This window comes from Salmo salar, chromosome ssa11, assembly GCF_905237065.1.
Source record: "Salmo salar chromosome ssa11, Ssal_v3.1, whole genome shotgun sequence".
Lineage (NCBI taxonomy): Eukaryota > Metazoa > Chordata > Actinopteri > Salmoniformes > Salmonidae > Salmo > Salmo salar.
This window is the reverse complement of record NC_059452.1, coordinates 87846671-87868623: the sequence shown is the minus strand read 5'-3', so window position 1 is coordinate 87868623 and position 21953 is coordinate 87846671. Positions and strand designations below refer to the sequence as shown.

Here is a 21953-nt window from a genome sequence, read left to right as displayed (position 1 = left end):
GTAGAATGAGTTAAGGCAGGGCAGAAGTGTCACGGTTGTCGTAGGAAGGAGCGGACCAAAGTGCAGCGTGATTATCATTACACATTTTTATTGAACTGTGAAACTATGCAATACATATAAATAAACTGAATAACAAAACGGGACGCAGAGGTGAAACATACACTAACTCAAAGACAATCTCCCACAAACCAGGTGGGAAAAACACCTACTTAAGTATGATCTCCAATTAGAGACAACGAGGACCAGCTGCCTCTAATTGGAGATCATCCCAAACAAAGCCCAACATAGAAATACAAAACTAGAACATAACAACATAGAAAAACTAAATTAGAAAACCCCCCTGTCACACCCTGACCTACTCTACCATAGAAAATAACAGCTTTCTATGGTCAGGACGTGACAAGAAGGGCGACGAAGGGGTTAATTTGGTCGCGGGACGGGGGTTTGGGGGTAGAGAATGGGTAAGGGTCTCTTCGCTCTGGTGAGTGCACATGCACATGTTTGCCTCAGTCTGCACGCACAGAAGGGGAATCTCAATTATTTAGATAGGTAGAGAAAACGAGGGGTGTTGTTATAATGGGAATAAAGGAGGATGAAAACGAAAACCAGTCAACGGAGGAAAAAAATCAAGCTGTTCATGAAACGTAATCTCAAGATGATGGACAAACAGGTGGATCTTCTTTTCTTTCTTTTTTTAAGGTCTCACCATTTCGGTGGCCCTGTCCGATCATAGCTATGCGAACTCATTACAAAATGAAAGTTGCCTTGTTACAACAGGGTAGGGAACTGAAGAACACCTCGTTCTCTATTAATCAACAATTTCCCCATGAAATAGTGGAGGGACGACGTGCCCTGTACCCCACTTTCAAAAGGCTCCGAACAGAGAAGCAGAATGTTCGTCTAGTGGTCGAGAAATTGTATGTAAACAACCCAATGTTCATGGGGTTGAAGATAACAACGTGGCTGTGAGTGATAGCAACCTCCTGCTGAAGTAGTCCACGATACAACTTTTCACTGCATTACACAGTACAACTACGGATTCATTTGTATTTTACCACTTTTTTTAGCATGATGGACTCCTTTTATTGTATTTTTCTCTCTTTTTTTTATTCCTGCAGTATGGAACCGTGGACTATGTGGACTTAAAATAAGGTTGGTAATGCAAAATGGGTATGATGAACTTATCCTTTTTTATTTAGCCAATATGGAAATTTGTGCTATATGGACTTAAATTCAGGTTTAGATGTAGGGGAAAGCAAAGATGGGTAAGGCTGACATTTTTTATTATATATTTATTTATTTTGAAGATTGCACAGTAGTACATTAGAAATACCAAGGTTGTTTTTTTTGTTTGATATGTTATGGCCTTATTGTAGAAGTTGGGTATATTATGACTTTATTAAGCAATAAGGCCCGAGGTGGTGTCAGCCAATCAGCATTCAGGGCTCGAACCAACCAATTTATAAAAGCGGCGGAGGAGATGGCTGCCGTTTTACGGTCTCCTAACCAATTGTGTGTGTTTTTTCGCATTATTTGTAACTTATTTTGTACATAATGTTTCTGCCACCATCTCTTATGACCGAAAAGAGCTTCTAGATATCAGGACTGCGATTACTCAACTCGTACTGGACAAAGATTTCTTTCTTCAATGAGTCGGATGCAAAGGATTTACTTCAGACACCCAACAAGGCCCAAATCCATGTGATTCGCATGAGAAAGAAACAGCGATATCAGGGACGTTTGTTTTATCATTGGATAACAAAAATGATCACGAATATCATACCAACGGGACATTAAACTGCATTATCTTATGTTTCACAGAGTAGTGGCTGGACGACAACATACAACTGGGGGGGGTTTATGCTGCATCTGCAATATAGAACAGTCGCCTCAGGTAAGACAAGGGGTGGCGGTCTGTGTATATTTGTAAACAACAGCTGGTGTACAAAATATAATAGTAAGTAAGTCTCAAGGTTTTTCTCGCCTGAGGTAGAGTTCAGTATCTCATGATAAGCTGTAGACCACACAATTTACCAAGAGAGTTGTCGTCTATATTTTTCGTAGCTGTCTATTTACCACCGCAAACTGATGCTGGCACTAAGTCTGCACTCAATGAGCTGTATAAGGCCATAAGCAAACAGGGAAACGCTCATCCAGAGGCAGTGCTCCTAGTGTCCGGGGACTTTAAGACATTGTGAAGCCATTTCGCCATTTTTTTTAAAGCAAAACGTTCGATAGTTAAACAATCTACTTAAAGTATAGGCCAATAGGTTTATATGCCCCAATACTGTTTTTAGAATCTTAGCCGGCCTACTCATATAAGGCGTGGTTATAGGATCAGTAGGTCCATTGTACACACGATTTCCTCCTCAACCGAGCCTGAAACGAAAGTGAAACAGTGGATGCAGTGAAATAGGACGACGCGTTTCATACCCAAACAGTATTCGCATGAGAGGGGAGAAACGATGGATGAATATCCTTATCCCATCACTGTAGACGTCAGTTGGACAAAGTCTGTCTCTAAAGGGATACAGAACAAACTTCAGATTTATTTTCAAAGTAAAAAGAAGTCGAGTGGAGGGGACTGCTTGGTGCTCTACGAGGATCAACGTTCCACTAGAGCAACTGTTTATTTCAAATCTGAGGATGGTAAGCAGATCACCACGGATGAAGATTTGTATCGTATAGTTGTCATTTTCATATCATAATAGTGAAATAATGTTAACCATAAAAATGTAAATATGGACAAGTGACTTCCAGTAAAGTGACGTGTACATGATGTCGCATTTGTCTCCACAGTCAGGGAAAGGGTTCTATCGAGGGATAACCACGAAATAACTGTAGACAATGAAACTGTGAAGTTGCGCTTGTCATCATCATCGGGGGAAAATCTGAAAGAGGCTTGCTCTCCGTCGGTGAGTAGTCTATATGAATAGCTGCAAGTGTTGGATTGTTGACTTTCTGTGAAATCAAATGTACGAACGTCTGCTATCAACGGTGTTGAGGCCTTCCCATTCCAGCTACAGTTGTCCGGATTCGACCTAGCTTGTTCTGTCATGCGCCACTTTTACTGCAGCCAATCAGAGATAAATGCGCGTATTCGTTGCCGTGCGCAGATTTGTCATGTATTTGTCTCATACAGTTTGTCTAAAGATAAGTAAGGATTGTTGTAACAGACTGCTATCTTTAGTTGTAAGCAGTGATTGTGGGGAAGTAACGTTTCCACATGAATGTCAACTAACATCATATTTAGGCCTACATGTCCTCAGTGGTGTTATAATGCTATTTTTTAGGTGCTGGAGCCAAACATTTTTAAATGATGTCGTCATTTCTCAATCAACGTTTCTACCGACAGATGTAGCCTATTGGATATCATTATAGAATTTGGATAAAATTCATCCTACTCTAAAATAATACCTAAAAGAATAATACCTAAAATAATACATTTCACTGCACCTATCCGGTGTATGTGACAGTAAAAACATCACTGTCAATAGTGAAGTCTAATTCTTCATGATCTATTGGTGAAATGTCCAAACTCCATCTGCCAACCATTTGATCTCAATCAGTTTAATTGGAATATGCACTTAGATTTTCATGAATTACTGTTTTTTGAGTGAATTAGAACATTTACATTGTAGTCCAGCAACTTAAAGGAGCAATTAGGGTTAAGTGCCTTGCTCAAGGGCACATCAGCAGATCTTTTCACCTAGTCGGTTCTGTGATTCAAACCAGCAACCTTTCAGTTACTGGTCCAACGATCTTAACCGCTAGGCTATCTGCCGATGGTGTTACAAACTATTAACCTTTCTTGTATTTTGTTTCAATCGAAGCATAGGCTATCCTACTTAGTGGCACAAGCTGTTGAGTTTTGACCGCATTAGAACAAAAAAATGTGATGCTTCAGTGAGCATCCTAAAACCTCATAAGATATGACCGAGGTGTTTTTTGTGTAACAGTAATTTAGGCCTACTACTGTGCTATATGCTATTATATTTGGTTCTGTTATGTAAAATAGAAATGATTCATTAGGCCTGTGTGATCTTTCAAGACAGGTTACAACTGCAGTTCTTAATTTGAGTCAGATCCTTCCATTCCGGAACCTATTTGGCTGAATCCGGTACCTTTGGTGGCATGAGAATAGTTTTTCACTTTTAGCAATGTAAAAATGTGAATAAAAGCAATTTACATTTTATTTGAGTTGCCTCTTTGTTAATTGGACTTTCCAAAAGTTTACTAAGGGTTGGTAACAGGCTGATTTGGTTGGCTGTTTGAGCCAGTAAAGGGTGCTTTGCTATTATTGGGTAGCGGAATGACTTGTGCTTCCCTCCAAGCCTGAGGACACACACTTTCATGTAGGCTTAGATTGAAGAGATGGCAAATAGTAGTGGCAATATCATCCTCGATCATCCTCAGTAATTTTCCATCCAAGTCATCAGACCAGGGTGGCTTGTCTTTGTTGATAAACAACAGTTTGTTCACCTTTTCCACACTCACTTTACAGAATTCATATCCTGGGATGAGTCGGTGAAACTGGAAAGCATTTTAGGACAATAATTTCTTCCTCATATTGTAGCCTACAATATGTGTCCCCACACACCTAGCCTAGGCTGTATCACAGGCTGTATTTTAATTTAATTTGACCTTTAGTTAACTAGGCAATTCGGTTAAGAACATATACTTATTTTCAATGACGGCCTTGGAACAGTGGGATAACTGCCTTGTTCAGGGGCAGAACGACAAATTTTTACCTTGTCAGCTCGGTGATTCGGTCTTGCAACCTTTCAGTTACTAGTCCAACGCTCTAACCACTAGGCTACCTGCCGTATCACAACCAGCCGTGATTGGGAGTGGTGCATAGGGCGGTGCACAATTGGCACAGCGTCGTCCTGGTTTGGCCGGTGTAGGCCGTCGTTGTAAATAAGAGTTTGTTCTTAACTTGCCTAGCTAAATAAAGGTTAAATTAAAAATAGGGTATTGCTGGATTCAAGACAAGGTCGTTTTTATTTATCTAAGATTCTCAGTGTGTTGGTGTCAAAGTAACCTGTCTGTTAGATCATTCCTGCGGTATTAGGTATGAAAAAATATTCGGCCAGTCTCCAATCATGTAAAATGACATAGAATTGCATGAAATGCATTTATAAAATGCCACATTTTTCCTAGAACCTATGCTACTAAAAATGTTCCCCATGTGTGCCACTTCTGTAAGTACCTCTACTCTACTGTGCTATGCCACTATGCAAATGTGATGATATGAATGCAATGCTTTATTATAAAGGTTATTTTCTCATGCGTTCTGGTACCTCAAAGCTCCCCAGGTCACCACCCTCTCTTGCTCAATTTTTGTTTCGGCACCTCCTGATTTACAAATTAAGCACTGCAGGCTACACTAGGATGGGGCAAGTTCATAGTGTGATGTTCATAGTGTGTTGTACATGAGCCTCAAGTCAAAAACAAGTGTTTTGAGGACAGCTGTTTTAGCAACCATCATAGAGTTTTCTGTATGTGTCTGTTCTTGTTACGTCAGATTTGGCCCACTCACTGAACGCATAGCGTGTTAGAAAAGGAAAGAGCTCGGCACCCAGCACATTCCCAATACTCGCCCTACTTTTTCCAATTGTTGCTGCAGTTTGGCAGTGCACTCAGCAAGTTGGTTACCTCTAGGCTGCTATACATATTTATTTGGTTTGTCAGTCTGTCGTTTTCCATTGAATTTTGGTGGTAATTAAATATAATTTATCCAAATTAATTTTCCAGATTTTTCTTTTACCAGCTCAATGTATTCCCAAATTTAAAAAAGTGATGGCGCTGAATTTCTGGTGATTTTATGGTCTTTTTTGACCAAAAATGTAAATTCAAGCAAGCAGCTGACCAAATTACAGTGCATTCGGAAAGTATTCAGACCTTTTTCCACATTACGTTACAGCCTTATTCTAATAATTTTTTTCCCTCTTCAATCTACACACAATACTCCATAATGACAAAGCGAAAAAAGGTTTTTAGAAATGTTTGCAAATGTATAAAAAAATATTCAAACCCTTTACTATGAGACTCGAAATTGACCTCAGGTGCATCCTGTTTCCATTGATCATCCTTGAGATGTTTTCTACAACTTGATTGGAGTTCACCTGTGGTAAGTTCAATTGATTTGACATGATTTGGAAAGGCACACACCTGTCTATATAAGGTCCCACCGTTTACAGTGCAGAGCAAAAACCAAGCCATAAGGTTGAAGGAATTGTCCGTAGAGCTCAGAGACAGGATTGTGTCGAGGTACAGCTCTCGGGAATGATACCAACACATTTCTGCAGCATTGAAAGTCCCCAAGAACACAGTGGCCTCCTTCATTCTTAAATGAAAAAAGTTTGGAACCACCAAGATTCTTCCTCGAGCTGGCCACCTGCCAAACAGAGTAATCGGGGGGGTAGGGCAACCTTATCTGCAACACTCCACCAACCAAGCCTTTATGGTAGAGTGGCCAGACGGAAGCCACTCCTCAGTAAAAGGCACATGACAGCCTGCTTGGAATTTGCCAAAAGGCACCTAAAGGACTCCCACACCATGACAAACAAGATTATCTGGTCTGATGAAACCAAAATTTAACTTTTTGGCGTGAATGCCAAATATCACATCTGGAGGAAACCTGGAACCATCCCTACGTTGAAGCACGGTGGTGGATGGATGAATGGAGCAAAGTACAGAGAGATCCTTGATGAAAACCTGCTCCAGAGCGCTCAGGACCTCAGACTGGGGCTAAGGTTCACCTTCCAACAGGACAACGACCCTTAACACAAAGCCAAGACAACGCAGGAATGGCTTCGGGACAAGTCTTTGAATGTCCTTGAGTTGCCCAGCCAGAGCCTAGACTTGAACTCGATCTAACATCTCTGGAAAGACCTGAAAATAGCTGTGCAGCGACAGTCCCCATCTAACCTGACAGAGCTTGAGAGGATCTGCAGAGAAGGTGTAGGTGTGCCAAGTTTGTAGCGTCATACCCAAGAAGACTCAAGGCTGTAATCACTGCCAAAGGTGCTTCAACAAAGTACTGAGTAAAGGGTCTGAATACTTATGTAAATGTGATATTTAAGTTTTTTATATTTTAATACATTTGCAAAACTTTCTAAAAACCTGTTTTTGCTTTGTCATTATGGGGTATTGTGTGTAGATTGATGAGGGGAAAAAATATTTAATCAATTTTAGAGTAAGGCTGTAACGTAACAAAATGTGGAAAAAGTCAAGAGGTCTGAATACTTTCCGAATGCTCTGTATGCAAGATTTTACTTCTGGTTTAACAGAGATTAACTGTGGGCTAAATTAGTGCTGTCTTGGCTCGACAGGCTAGCCAGGGCTTCAAACTGATGGATAATACATTCTTTGTATGGCTAATTTTAAAGAGCATACTTGTAAAGTTTCCCATTGGTTAACTATTTGACATATACATTTTGTTTGTTTTGCTTGTTTTCCAGCTTGGTGCTACAAGCAATGAATTGTCAGGTAACATCCTTTCCTTGCTTCTGTGGTGATTAGACAGAACAGATCAGACTTGTTGATGCATTCCCTTGACCTAATATTATTATATTGAATGTTTTGCCTAATACATTTCATAATAATCGCTATTGGCATATCATTAGACAGTGTTGCAAAATGCAGCCTTATCAGGCCATATCTCCTTGTAAATTTGTCGTAGGCAGAAATGTGCCAATGAAGTCAGAAATGTGAAAATATGAATGAGATTATTGGATATGAATATCTAGTGTGTTTAATCCCAGATGTGTCAAGTGAAGCACAGGAAGCTCCCAACTCTGAGAGTGGGCCTGGAGAGGAGGGTGGAGCTGAGGTTTTCCCTCAGAGTTCTGCTGTGGTGCTGGAGAGGGTTCCTGAGAGCATGCCGAGAGACTTGCTGTTGTTGCTGGTGGAGACCATCTCTGGCCTGGAGGAAGACAACTTCTCCCTGGAGGTCATCAGTGAGACAAACAGAGCTGTTGTGACCTTCAATAATCCCAAAGGTTGGTCACTATTTCAAATTATCTATTTTTTAAACGACAAAAAATAAACAATGAATTTAACTTCTGAAGTATTATAAAACAGATCTCTCCCTCACACGAAGGGATTATATTTTCAAAAACTGTTGTGCATGATATTAAGGATATGATTGCTGTCTGTCGTTAGATGTGGAGCGTTTCCTCACTGAGAGCAAGAGCAACAAGAGTTTCCAGAAGCAGGGTATGATTGGCCGGTTGCTAGAGAGGTGCCAGAGTGTGAGAGTGGAGAACCTGCCCTCCAACATACTTGAGGATATGCTGGAGCTCTACATTGAGAAGTGGGCTGGCCCAGCAAAGGACATCATTATGTTCCATGAGGAACAGGCAGCCATTGTCACCTTCCACGCAGCAGAAGGTAAAACCTGCTGTTTGAATGAGCTGTTTAATTAAATAAATGTTAATCAATTTGTTTATTTGGTCATCTATTACTCTATATTATAAGAAGAATTGAATGTAGCCTTGCTATTCTGTTGCTGCAGCAGTCTCTTGGCCTCTACAGCAATATTCTGTTTCGACCCCTCATTTCATGCTATGAAAGACAGTCCGTTATCTATGTCATTTCAGTTGTGGAAACCACTCTAAATAAACATCATGTAATTGGCAAAGTCCCAGTCAACGTGTATCCATACTACGAGTCCTTAGGGACTGCCTTGTATGGAAAGGAAAGGCCAATGTGGAAGATGCCTGACCCCTTCATAGAGTGTGTGCATTCTGCTGTATGGAAATTCCTCTCCATGAAGAAACAGTTGTCCCCGATCACTGACCAGATGAAGGCTCACTTCTGTCAAGTAAACATGGATACTCCTGAGGTTAAACTCAGTCCTCTGCCAACCCTGCTAAGGCAGAAAGGACTAACAAGCGAATATGTAGACGGATGGAAACAGAATACCTCAATTGTCTTCCGTGACATCATGACCCAATATGCTGTGTTTGAGTGTTTTGCAAGTGGCACAGCATGGAAGGCAGTGGAGAAAGAAGTCCGCTCGGTGGTGAAAGAGGATGCTGTCCTAGCTATGGATGCCTCCAAAGGGTCTCTGACAGTTGCAGGTCTGGCCGAAGACACGAAGCGACTCAGGGGGCTGGTGGAAGACCTCATGCAGAGGGCCATGAGTCGGATAGAGAGGCAGAGGGACGGCGTCTCGGAGGAGATGGACGTGTCCCCTGCCATGTTCTATATACTGCAGCAGGAAGGACTTCGGAAGCGTGCAGCAGACGAAGCCCCAGAGATGGGTTTTTCTTACAGAGACGACACCAAGAAGTTGGTTCTCTCAGGTCTTGTTGCAGAGGTGTACAAGGTGAAGAACTGGATCCTCGAGAGGGAGCTCAAGATGAATAAGAAGCAGCTGAAGCTGGACCCTTACCTCCTGGACTTCCTGCGGTCAGTGGACAGTATGGAGATGTCCCAGGACCTGTTCACGTCCCGGGGCATCAACGCTGTGTACAGAGTGGAGGGTGGAGAGGTACTTCTGACTGGCAGCTCAGACAGAGCCTTGGCTGATGCAGAGCAGAGGATGAAGACTGCCCTGTCCCTGCAGAGCCTTATGGTGGAGGACCAGGAGGTGCTGAGGAAGCCTGAGTGGAAGGATCTGAACAACCAGCTGGTGGATGCCTACAACTCCTTAAAGAAAAGAACGGTGGTAATAAAGCATCACCCAGAGAGCAGAGACAGAATCATTGTGTCTGGCTTCCTGGACCCGGTCAGAGAGGTCAGCAACAGTCTACGGGACTTTGTTGAAAACTACTCACGAGTCAAAGAGGCTGTCCGTGTCAAGTCCTGTGCCGTGGTTAAATTCATCCAGGAGAACAAATCCCAGGACTGGAAACATTTAGCCAAGCGTGATGAGGTGAATGTCCACTTTGACCCCAGAAGGCCCAAAATTGTCCTTTCTGGAGCCCGTCTCTATGTCAAGAAGGCCAAAGAGACCTTTCAGAAGATGGTAGCACCTTTATGCACTGATGAGCTCACCATCATGAAGCCTGGAGCAAGGAAGTACTTCCAAGAGAAGGGAAGAATGTTTGTTTCCATGGCAATGAAGGAGTACTGCTGTGTGGTGCTGCTGCAGGAAGACTACATGCTAGAGGAAGAAGAGGGCGATGATGAAGATGAGGAGGAAGGGTTTGGCCCGTTATCCTGCTGTGAGGTGAGGACAACCAATGGAATCCTGGTCTCTGTCAGTAAGGCTGACATCTGCAAGTTCAAAGTGGACGCAGTAGTCAACGCAGCCAATGAAGACCTGAAGCATATTGGAGGCCTGGCTTTAGCACTACTCAAGGCTGCTGGTCCACGGCTGCAGGAGCTCAGTGATCAACATGTCCGTAATAACCGCCGACTGCAGCCAGGAGACGCCATTGTGACAGATGCAGGCAATCTGCCCTGTAAGTATGTGGTCCATGCAGTTGGTCCACGGTTCACAGAATTTGACCAGAGAACAGCCATACAGCGTCTGAAACAAGCTGTGAATGAGAGCCTGAGGGAGGCTGCGAAGGTTAACTGCTCAACTGTTGCCGTCCCGGCCGTCAGCTCTGGGATATTCGGCTTTCCTCTGGACCTGTGCACTGAGACCATTGCTGTGGCAGTGCGTGACTACTGTGAGAACCTAAGGGGTCAGACCTCTCTGACTGAGATTCACTTGGTGGACAACAATGACAACACTGTGAGAGCCCTGGCCAGCGCTGTTCAGAAAACGTTCAATGACCTGCACCCGCAGGGTGCACATAGGGGAAGTGGACGACGGGGAAGAGGACAACATAGTTACGGACTTCAAGGACCTGCATATCAGGGAAAGTGGGGACATAGGCAATGGGAACATGGCGGTGGAGGTAGAGGGGGAGGAGGAGGTGGAGGTAGAGGGGGAGGAGAAGGTAGAGGAGGTGGAGGTGGAGGTAGAGGGGGAGGTAGAGCAAGACATGGAGATAGGGGAGGAGTTAGAGAAAGCGGAACTCATCATGAAAACCAAGAGGAGCAGAGGAGAGAGTATGGCCAAGAGAGGAAGTTTGAGGGGGCAGGCAGTGGGGAAATCCTACAGACCAATTACACACAAGGGGGTCTGAAGATCATTCTAAGGAAGGGAAATATCCAGGAGGAATATGTGAGTACATCTACTGTAGTTATCAGAGCACCACGTAAACCATTGTTGTATAATACATGTATTATAAGTAGTACATCAGATAACCCAGAGTATAAGATGTATAATTTGTTTACCTTTCATTCTACTCTTCTTTATCTGGAATGACAGCTGTCTTGTAGAAGTCATATTTTATGTTTGAATAGAAATACATAGCTGTTCCCTTCTCGCTTCATGAATGTTTGGTCATTTGTTTTGACACCTCTAGTCTGAGGGCATCGTCAACACCATCTCTGAGGATTTGGACCTGAGCAAAGGTGCTGTGTCCAATGCTATCCTAAAGGCAGCCGGTCCTGGGCTCCAATCAGCAGCCACAGATGAAGCTCGCTCCAACAGATTGGCCTATGGTGACGTTGTGGTCACCGACGGTTACAACCTGCGATGTCAGAGGGTGATCCATACTGTCTGCCCCCATTGGGACCAGGGAGCTGGCTCAGCAGAGAAGGTAAGCTATGAGTTATTGACAGTGTTTAATTTGTAAATCGGGAGGTCCCGTAACACGAGTAGTGAGTACACATAGTGAGTGAGAATGCTGTTCATTGACTACAGCTCAGCATTCAACACCATAGTGCCCACAAAGCTCATCATTAAGCTAAGGACCCTGGGACTAAACACCTCCCTCTGCAACTGGATCCAGGACTTCCTGACGGGCCACCCCCAGGTGGTAAGGGTAGGCAACAACACATCTGTTACGCTGATCCTCAATACTCAAACCCATTAGTGTTGTGTGCTTAGTCCCCTCCTGTACTCCATGTTCACCCACTGGGTGGCCAAGCACTACTCCAACACCATCATTAAGTTTGCTGACAACACAACAGTGGTAGGCCTAGTCCCTGACAATGATGAGACAGCCTATTGGGAGGAGGCAGGAGACCTGGCAGTGTGGTGCCAAGACAACAACCTCTCCCTCAATGTGAGCAAGACAAAGGAGCTGATCATGGATTATAGGAAAAGAAGGGCCGAATAGGCCCCCATTAACATTGACGGAGCTGAAAGTGGAGTGGGTCGAGAATTTGAAGTTCCTTGGTGTCCACATCACCAACAAACTATTATGGTCCAAACACACTAAGACAGTTGTGAAGAGGGCACAACAACACCTTTTCCCCCTCAGGAGACTGAAAAGATTTGGCAGATTCCATAAAGTTCTACAGCTGCACCATCGAGAGCGTCCTGACCGGTTGCATCAAAGCCTGGTATGGCAACTGCTCGGCCTCTGACCGCAAGGCACTACAGAGGGTAGTGCGTAGGGCCCAGTACATCACTGGGGCCAAGCTTCCTGCTATCCAGGACCTATAGACTAGGCGGTGTCAGAGGAAGGCCCAAAAAAGTGTCAAAGACTACAGTCACTACAAGTCAGACTGTTCTCTCTGCTACCACACGGCAAGTGGTTCTGGAGCGCCAAGTCTAGGACCAGAAGGCTCATTAACAGCTTCTACCCCCAAGCCCTAAGACTGCTGAACAATTAATGTTTTCACACTGCTGCTACTCGCGTTGTTTATTATCTACTCAGTCACTTTACAAATTACCTCGACTAACCTGTTTCCCTGCACATTGATTCAGTACCGGTACCCCCTGTATATAGCCTCGTTATTGTTATGTAATTTACTTGTGATACTTTTAGATTATTAGAATTTTTTTGTACCTTTTATTTAGTAGATATTTTCTTAACTCTATTTCTTAAACTGCATTGTTGGCTAAGGGCTTGTAAGTAAGCATTTTATGGTAAGGTCTACACCTGTTGTATTTGGCGCATGTGACAAATACAATTTCATTTGGGGGGGGCACTGAGGTGCCGGAGCACATTGAGAAAAAAAAGTGTCAAACACAACGTAGCAGTGCAGCAGACAGAGTAAACAGCCAAGTGGCCTACTGTCTATGTTGGTGAAACGGTCAGCACTCTCCAAGGTGCTGATTAATTCAAAGCATTTTAGACATTACTACAGTATGCCCACATACTCGAATATAGCTGCGGGGCTTACGCAAGTCCGGATTCCTTATAGCCTAATTTTCTAGACATCGATGTACAGCAACATTTTTAGACAACACTGCAGAACACCCGTCATATGCACACAAACTCAGCTGTGGGGCTTACAAGACCTCAATTTAATATCATTTTCAAGACATCAATGTAGCAGTAGAACAAGTATCACAATATCAGAATATAACTTCAAATAAAATAAATCTCTGTAGGCTACAGCAGAACACACATATGAGAATATATAGGCCTCCTGCCATTGTGATAATATGAAGCACATATTCAGATTACTTTCACAGTACAGAACAAGTTTGTAAAGGGAAAGAAATGTCCTACCTTAGTTTTCCAAACCTCCCACAATGACTCTCCCCATGTCAAGTCCATTTAACTCCTGAGAGTCAATTTCTTGCTCAAAGCAATGAGCGGGCCTGTGGCTGTGACCTTTAGCCTCCTTCTAAGGCTGTTCTGAAGACTCTGGCTGTCATGTCTATTTTTTCATTTTGAGTTAACTATAACCCTTAGCCATATTTTTACCTTGTCAGCTCGGGGATTCAATCCAGCAACCTTTCGATTACTGGCCCAGTGCTCTAACCACTAGGCTACCTGCTGTCCCATGTGTTTGCTTGTTCTTGAACTGCAAATTGCACCTGATCCGAGCACTTAGTCTGTGAATGGACTGCCCCCCTCCCCCCAGCTCTCCGTCTGCCTCTCCCTCTGAGTCTGACTCTCTAGTAGGCCTACTAGCTAGTGTAGGTGCCGGAGGTGATGCTGAACTGTTGGGATTAGCAGCGCTGCTAGTTTAGGCATTGCCATCAGGAACAGTCCTCCTGCACTGACAGTTCTCTGGCTTGTTATGGGTTCAATTCACCATCTTTCTCTAGATTTTTGGACTTGAAAAATGTCATCAAACTCGATTGCCTTTTCTTATCCATTTTTTTATTTGACTTTCCCGTGATTCAAATTCAGTAGGGAGACGACTAGCCTAGACTACATAATGTGATTACGTAGGGACCTCTTCACTAGCTGACCACCTCTACCAAGACCTGTGTCGAGATCAGTTACTTACCCCATCCTCCCTCCCCATAACCTTTATGTACAAATAAGAGAGCAGGTCTGGAATCAGTGTGGCAGGAAAGGATGAAGGATCCCCACGTTTTTACATGATGGCCTTTCTGTTGGGCAGAAGAAATAACGAGGAGGCAACTTGATTTAACGCTGATCGCTTTTATTAGAATGTATCCGGTGCGAACAGTGAAACAATTAATAAATTATGCAGTGAGAGGTACCGGATCCGTCCAAATAGGTGCCAGAACAAACGAGGTCAAATCTGAGCGGTGCAGGATCCAGCTCAAATGAAGCACTGGTTATTGAGAGTGGGAGTGCATAGAAAGGTTTTAGTAAAATGTTAGTAAAATGTTTCTAAAATTGTCCATGTGTTTGTGATTTAAGATATTGATAACGATGATCAAAGATTGCCTGAGTGAGGCAGAGAAGCATAGGCTGGCATCCCTGTCTTTCCCTGCCATTGGAACTGGGAACATGGGATTCCCTAAGGGCCTGGTGTCCAAGCTTCTTCTGCAGGAGGTCAAAGACTTCAGCCAGAGAAGAAACTCCACACACCTTAAAGAGGTGGCCATCGTGGTCCACCCCAGTGACACCCAAACTGTGGATGTAAGTTTGAAGATGGAAAATGGTTTAAAGGGAGATTCAGTGCTTATCATCACAAAGAGATAGTATTGTTGCATAACCTCACCTTTGTCAGTGTGTGTTGTGCTCTTAGATATGTTTGATAAATGCTCCACACTTTTATATCTCCTGTTTACAGTGCTTTGTCAGGGAATTCAAAGGTCAGACACAAGGGTATACTTGGCAGAGTTCACAAGGTTCCGGCCAATCACAACATTCCAAATCTTATGTTGGCCAATCACAACATCCCAAATCCTATGTTGGCCAATCACGGCTGCCCTCTGGTAAGCTTAATTCACAGCCTTCAAAGTATCCCCCAAAATATTCAACCATTGAGACCCTGCTGCCTCTAGAGCGTGTCTGTTTCCACAGAAACCTCTTGTCTAAACATGTTATTTTCATTAGGCGCAGGCTTCTTTGGACAGGTGACATCCCCTTCTCTGGGTGTGTACAGCATGCAGATGGGTCACATGACTTTTGAAGTGTCATCAGGAGACATCACCAAAGAGACCAGTGACGTCATTGTCAACTCCTCCAATAAGGACTTTAACCTCAAATCAGGTGACTTGTACCTCTGACAATAGCAAAGGTGTAGTAACCAATGTTTCATGTTTATGATGCTACTAAGACAAATGCTAAGGAACACCTTATAAGGATGTTTAACATGTACACAGCTGAAATGTTAGAAATCCAAATGAACAGTGTTTACAGCTACACAATCAGGAAGCAAGCTAAATCCCATACAACCCCACAGACGCACAACTTATTTAATGGTAAAATTGTTGACTTAGAATAAAGAGACATATTGTACTAATGTCTTTGTTTTTTCAGGTGTATCCAAATCCATTTTAGAAGGAGCTGGATTGAAGGTGGAGTTGGAGTGCTCAGAGATTGGTGTGTTTCCATGTCCTTGAGTCAACATATACTGTAGTCATGTTACTGGTCAAGGATACTGGTAGTCATGTTGGATATGAATGAGATGACATTTCAGTACTGTTTGATACTGTCTGGTAAAAGTCTAGTCAGTTTCCAGTCCATGGGTCCTACAACACTGGTGTGCATTGATTTTACATTTTAGGAATAGATTCTTGACATCTAAACCTTTCCTTTTATGCCTCTACAGTCAAATCCCCAAGCTTCCAACCATGCAGTATGATCGTGACATCAGCAGGATCTCTCCCATGCAAATACATCATGCACATTGTGGGACAGAATGACCCTGAGATCATTAAAGAGACTGTGTACAATGTTCTCAAGAAGTGTGAGGAGCAAAAGTTCACCTCGGTGTCCTTCCCAGCGCTTGGAACAGGTACTCTGCTGTAATGGTCTTTATTGGACTACACTGTCTTGTGTAGTTGCATGTTTTTATTGTACTTGTTGCCTGTTCTGTTGTGTTCTTTGTTTCTATTGTGAGGTTGTAAAGTGGCCATATGCTTTGCTTCCATGGGCTCTGAAAGGGACTACCTGCTACTCATAATGACTACCTGCTACTCATAATGACTACCCGCTACTCATAATGACTACCCGCTACTCATAATGACTACCCGCTACTCATAATGACTACCCGCTACTCATAATGACTACCTGCTTCTTTTCTTAGCCTAATTTTCAAATACTCTTGTTCTTTGTCTTTTTCCCCAAATATACTATGGCTCTTTTACTTGTTCCTTTCATATTTTCCTGGTCTCCTTCTCTTTCATATTTTCCTGGTCTCCTTCTCTTTCATATTTTCCTTGTCTCCTTCCCTTGCTTCCATATTTTTCTTGTGATTAGTCACTCTCAGGGACAGATTTGCTTCCATCATGTCATTGTCTATCTGTACTTTCTGTTTGCCTCCATAGCCATGTCATTGTCTGTCTGCCTCCATCTGTCTGTCTGTCAGGCCAGGGTGGAGCGAGTCCCTCTGCTGTTGCGGACGCCATGATTGACGCAGTGGTGGAGTTTGTGAAGAAGAAAAAGGGACAGTTAGTGAGAAGTGTTAAGATCCTGATATTCCAGACTGCCATGGTGACTGAGTTCCACAAGAGCATGAAGAGGAGAGTGGGAGAGGAAGTGGAGGAAAAGAGCATTTTTACCAGGATAAAAGGTCAGTGAGAATGGAAGTGTGTGAGGTAGAAGACAATATGAGCTTAATGTGTACTAATACAATATAGTTATTATAATCATAAGTGACATTTATGTTGTGTGTGTGTGCTCTTTCTTCATAGATACAATGACAACCTACTTTATGGGACCCAGTGATGAGCGCTCTGCCCGTGAGAACTTTGTCATGGAGGGAGAGGAGTTTGCCCCGACCGTGTTCCAGCTGTGTGCAGAGAGCCCCCAGGCTGTGAGCCATGCCCGAGACTGGGTTAAAAACCTCATAGTGAAGGAGCAAACTGAGAAAACCATCAAGAACATGTACATCAGCCAGCTGAGCCAGGGGGATGTGGAGAAGTTGCAGGCCATGCAGAGGGAGCTGACGGTCAGGATATGCCTGGAGAAGAAGGGCCCTGACTCCCTGATCCGCCTGGCGGGCCTGAGCCGCGATGTGCTTACAGCAGACGGCCTCATCAGGGACATGGTCCTGGACAAGGAGAGGGCAGAGTACCGCAGACAGGCAGCTTTCCTGGTGAGCAGCCTGGTGGAGTGGCAGTACCAAGACTACAGTGGGACAATGGTGTCTTTTGACATGTTCACCAACTACAACCTGGAGGAGGCTGTGAGAGACAACAGCAAAGTGACAATCAAGATCAACAATGAGGATTATGAGGCAAATGTAGCCCACAAGAGAGCTGCCAAGATTGGGGGCAAAAGAGAAATTGAGTTACTGAGAAAAGACCTGAAAGGTGGGTCCATCCATAATAAATCCTCATCTGTCTAGACTGCATTAAAATTAAATTATGTAGAACGGTGATATTAAATAAAAAAGAATGTGTTATTTTTGTCATTTTGTGGTTGCGTACAGTGCATCAGGGGTCTCCAACCTTTTCTAGAACAAGAGCTAATTTAAATATAGCTTTAAAATAGGCACATTCTTCTCGTATCCTCTACCCTGCAACTCGTCCCCGGGTTCTTGGTGTACAAGAGATGTTTTCTGTCAATATGCCTTGTAAAATAATGGTCAATAAGCAGTATTTGGCATGACAGGACCCATAAGATTCTCCATAAAATTCTCTTGTATTTTCCATAATTCAGTTTTCTCTTATTTTTTTACTCTCAATATTACAATGATTCATAGAGAAACAACGAAAAGTGATGTTCTGAGTGCAGGTCAATGCTTAACTCACATCAGAAGACAATTTTTAGTGTAAAAAAAATAGATGTTTGAGTGTAATTCACCTTTATTTGTGTATCTAGCGAGAGAGGAATGTGTCGTTCTAGTGATGTTTTTCTGCGGTTAGGCCTACTGCTGCAGCACATGTCATGGAACTGAGTATATCATCAATATGCATGTAAAGTTGTGAATGAGTCTTTTTAATGACAATAGTTATTGCGGAATTAATTGACACCTAAATGCCAAACTCTCTTCTGTGTTTTGTCCAGACGATACATCTGTGTCTCTACCTGCACACTGGGATGACATGAAGGGTTCCCTCTTAATGCTGGTCCCACTAACTCCAGGATCCACGGAATACAACTACGTGGAGAAGGAATTTCGGAAGACTTTGCTCAACAACACCATCCTTACAGTATGTTTGTAAAAATGTATACCTGAATTTCATTTGCATTCCACAATAGACTGATTTTCTATGTTGACGTTATATGAAAGCCTCACATTTTGCGACATTGATGTTAGAAATCCCTCAACTATCATTTAAATATTCTTTTTTACATTAAAGGCAACAAAGCTTTGTGGATTATTTTTTTTCAAGAATGGAACTGTAATTCCTGGAACCAGTGAAATGTGTAATTCCTATTCCTTTGTTGTTCGATAAATATTTAGCTAGGTGGGCTTGCACTTCAGTAATAAATAAATCACTGTCGATTTATACGTGTTTTGTTTGCTATTTGAAGATTGAACGAGTCCAGAACGATTCACTGTGGAAGAGCTACCAGATAAGAAAGAACCACCTGGAGGAGAAGAACAAGCACACAAACAACGAGAAACTGCTGTTCCATGGCACCAGTTCCGAATCCATCACCCAGATCAACAACCATGGCTTCAATCGCAGCTACGCTGGATCACATGGTATGAGAATGGTCTCATTGAAACATGTCTAATTACCAATATTCTTTACTGTTATATTGAGACCTCTTCCTAAGGGAGGAAGAGCTTGATGAAGAGACATAAATCAATCTGAACTAAGTATCATTGTTATACATTTTTTTTAAACTCTTTGTACAATATGTTCTTCGTCCAGGTGCGGCTATTGGCAATGGAACATACTTTGCTGTGGACTCCAGTTATTCAGCAAGAGGCTATTCTAAAGCTGATGCACAAGGGAACAAGCGCATGTACCTGGCCAGGGTTCTTGTTGGAGACTTCACTCGGGGACAAGCAGGCTTGATCGTTCCTCCTGCCAAAGCTTCAGGGAAGGATGCCGATTTGTACGACAGCGTCACAGACAACACCTCCAAACCAACCATGTTTGTGATCTTCAATGATGTGCAGGCTTATCCAGAGTTTCTCATCAAATTCCAGTAGATCATATTTAACTGTACCTTCATTAGTATATCAATACTTCACAACAAATTCCATATGTCTGTGTGAAGGGTTTTAATGGTATGTGGGCTAGTTTTTATAGCCATGTCTGAGGTTAGACATCCTTAGAAAACTACTCTTTATAGACATAAATGATATTGCTTAGGCCCTGGGCCCGGTTGCATAAAATATCTTAAATTAATTTTCACCTTATTTTCCCTTACATTTTCCTTAAGTTTAAGTCAGTTGCACAAACATTTTAAGGTGAATTTCCCCCATAAATTAAGTGGAAAAGTTAAGGGTGCCCATGAGGTCCCTTAATAAGTGCTTAATTCAGTATGGATATCAATGTAAACAGCATTTGCGGAGGTGGATGTTGCTTTCCTCTGCCCTGGTTTCAAAAGGAAAACCACCACCAGCTAGGTAGCTAGCTAGCTAGCTAAACAATAGAAGCTGCACATTCCATGGCGACACCGCTAGCTGGCTAGCTAGCTACCAACTCTGTGTTAGCTTGACGTGATAGAAACAAGTTGAGAAAAAAGATACTAAAAGAAACATGTTTTGTTATCTTCTGAATCAATTTGTTTCTCCAGTCTTGCATGTAGAAGTTCAATTTTGTGATCTCCCAAAATAAATGCAATCTCTTTGACAAGGTATTCTGTTAAGGCGTTTCCATGGTAACCAGAGACTCTTTCTGCATGCATGCCTTCAAACTACCATAAAACCCTTACATTTTGCCCTTACCTAAGGAAATGTTTGAGGGGCTCTGTGCAACACCCTTAAGTCCCTTCGGTAAGGGAAAGTTATTCCGTAAGGTAAACCCTTAATGCCTAGAGTCGATGTCCGTGCCCCCGCGGTGTCTAATTAACATTTTTTTTTAAATCCCCATAAAAGTCTCTCAGTTTAAACAAGAGATACAGAATCTGCTTTTTCACCGCATGTGCCGATGTCGCACTTCCGCACCTAAGTGAAAGATGACAAGAGCTAGAGTGGTGTTTGTCAGACCATGAGACATCCTGAAAATCATCGGTCTTCTAACACAATCGTCTGTAGCGTCCGAACAGTTTGGCCTACAAACTATTATGATGCCTCTGTGGAAAGGTGAGATTCTCGCAAACAAGTACATGTCGATGAGACTCTCATGAACACGATGGTGTTCTCCATTTTGCTCTACGACCCACATACTAATATGACCCCTCTGTGGAACGAGACTCTCATGAACATGTCAGTTGTTCTGCTCTAGGACACCCACCGGCCTCACAAAACTCGTCTGAAGGTCCCCCCAGTTGAAAAATTTATGGAAGTATATATGGAGACGGTTTAGTTCCAAAAATACAGTGGGGGAAAAAAGTATTTGATCCCCTGCTGATTTTGTACGTTTGCCCACTTACAAAGAAATGATCAGTCTATAATTTTAATAGTAGGTTTATTTGAACAGTGAGAGACAGAATAACAAAAAAATCCAGAAAAACGCATGTCAAAAATGTTATAAATTGATTTGCATTTTAATGAGGGAAATGTACTGTGTCATGCCTGACAGTGCCTACACCTTAAATAAAAATACATTGGCAAGTGACTTTTAAATAACATTTTTAGATTGAATTGTATAGTAGAAACATATGATGTCATTAACATTGATATGCACAAACAGATAACAATCCATTCCATTAGTTTTGTGTCACCTCTGTTCTTGTGTAAACAACAGAATGTAACTCCAAGTCAATCACAATTCTGTGAAATCAAACTGTCCACTTAGGAAGCAACACTGATTGACAAAATGTCACATGCTGTTGTGCAAATGGAATAGACAACAGGTGGAAATTATAGGCAATTAGCAAGACACCCCCAATAAAGGAGTGGTTCTGCAGGTGGGGACCACAGGCCACTTCTCAGTTCCTATGCTTCCTGGCTGAAGTTTTGGTCACTTTTGAATGCTGGCAGTGCTTTCACTCTTGTGGTAGCATGAGACGGAGTCTACAACCCACACGAGTGGCTCAGGTAGTGCAGCTCATCCAGGATGGCAAATCAATGCGAGCTGTGGCAAAAAGGTTTGCTGTGTCTGTCAGCGTAGTGTCCAGAGCATGGAGGCGCTACCAGAAGACAGGCCAGTACATCAGGAGACGTGGAGGAGGCCGTAGGAGGGCAACAACCCAGCAGCAGGACCGCTACCTCCGCCTTTGTGCAAGGAGGAGCAGAAGAAGCACTGCCAGAGCCCTGCATAATGACCTCCAGCAGGCCACAAATGTGCATGTGTCTGCTCAAACGGTCAGAAACAGACTCCATGAGGGTGGTATGAGGGCCCGACGTCCACAGGTGGGGGTTGTGCTTACAGCCCAACACCGTGCAGGACGTTTGGCATTTGCCAGAGAACACCAAGATTGGCAAATTCGCCACTGGCGCCCTGTGCTCTTCACAGATGAAAGCAGGTTCACACTGAGCACATGTGACAGAGTCTGGAGATGCCGTGGAGAACGTTCTGCTGCCTGCAACATCCTCCAGCA

At 43.0% G+C, this 21953-nt stretch overlaps 1 protein-coding gene across 2 annotated transcripts; it reads left to right on the top strand.

Annotated features, from left to right (window-relative positions):
• The first annotated feature begins 862 nt into the window (after positions 1-862).
• On the top strand, positions 863-20106 carry LOC106563179 (protein mono-ADP-ribosyltransferase PARP14). 2 transcript variants are annotated; one of them, XM_045690018.1, is made up of 17 exons: positions 863-1152; positions 1588-1894; positions 7467-7494; positions 7770-8006; positions 8170-8397; positions 8607-11131; positions 11376-11612; positions 14592-14813; positions 14968-15112; positions 15234-15389; positions 15660-15722; positions 15952-16137; positions 16711-16914; positions 17036-17656; positions 18354-18499; positions 18825-18999; positions 19172-20106. In XM_045690018.1, exons 2-17 carry the CDS (start codon positions 1811-1813, stop codon positions 19453-19455), a joined length of 5541 nt encoding a protein of 1846 aa, XP_045545974.1. In that variant the 5' UTR covers positions 863-1152; positions 1588-1810; the 3' UTR covers positions 19456-20106. The 2 variants fall into 2 exon arrangements, with proteins under 2 accessions (XP_045545974.1, XP_045545973.1); XM_045690017.1 differs by lacking the exons at positions 863-1152; positions 1588-1894 and adding exons at positions 1918-2649; positions 2800-2915.
• Positions 20107-21953: the final 1847 nt, after the last annotated feature.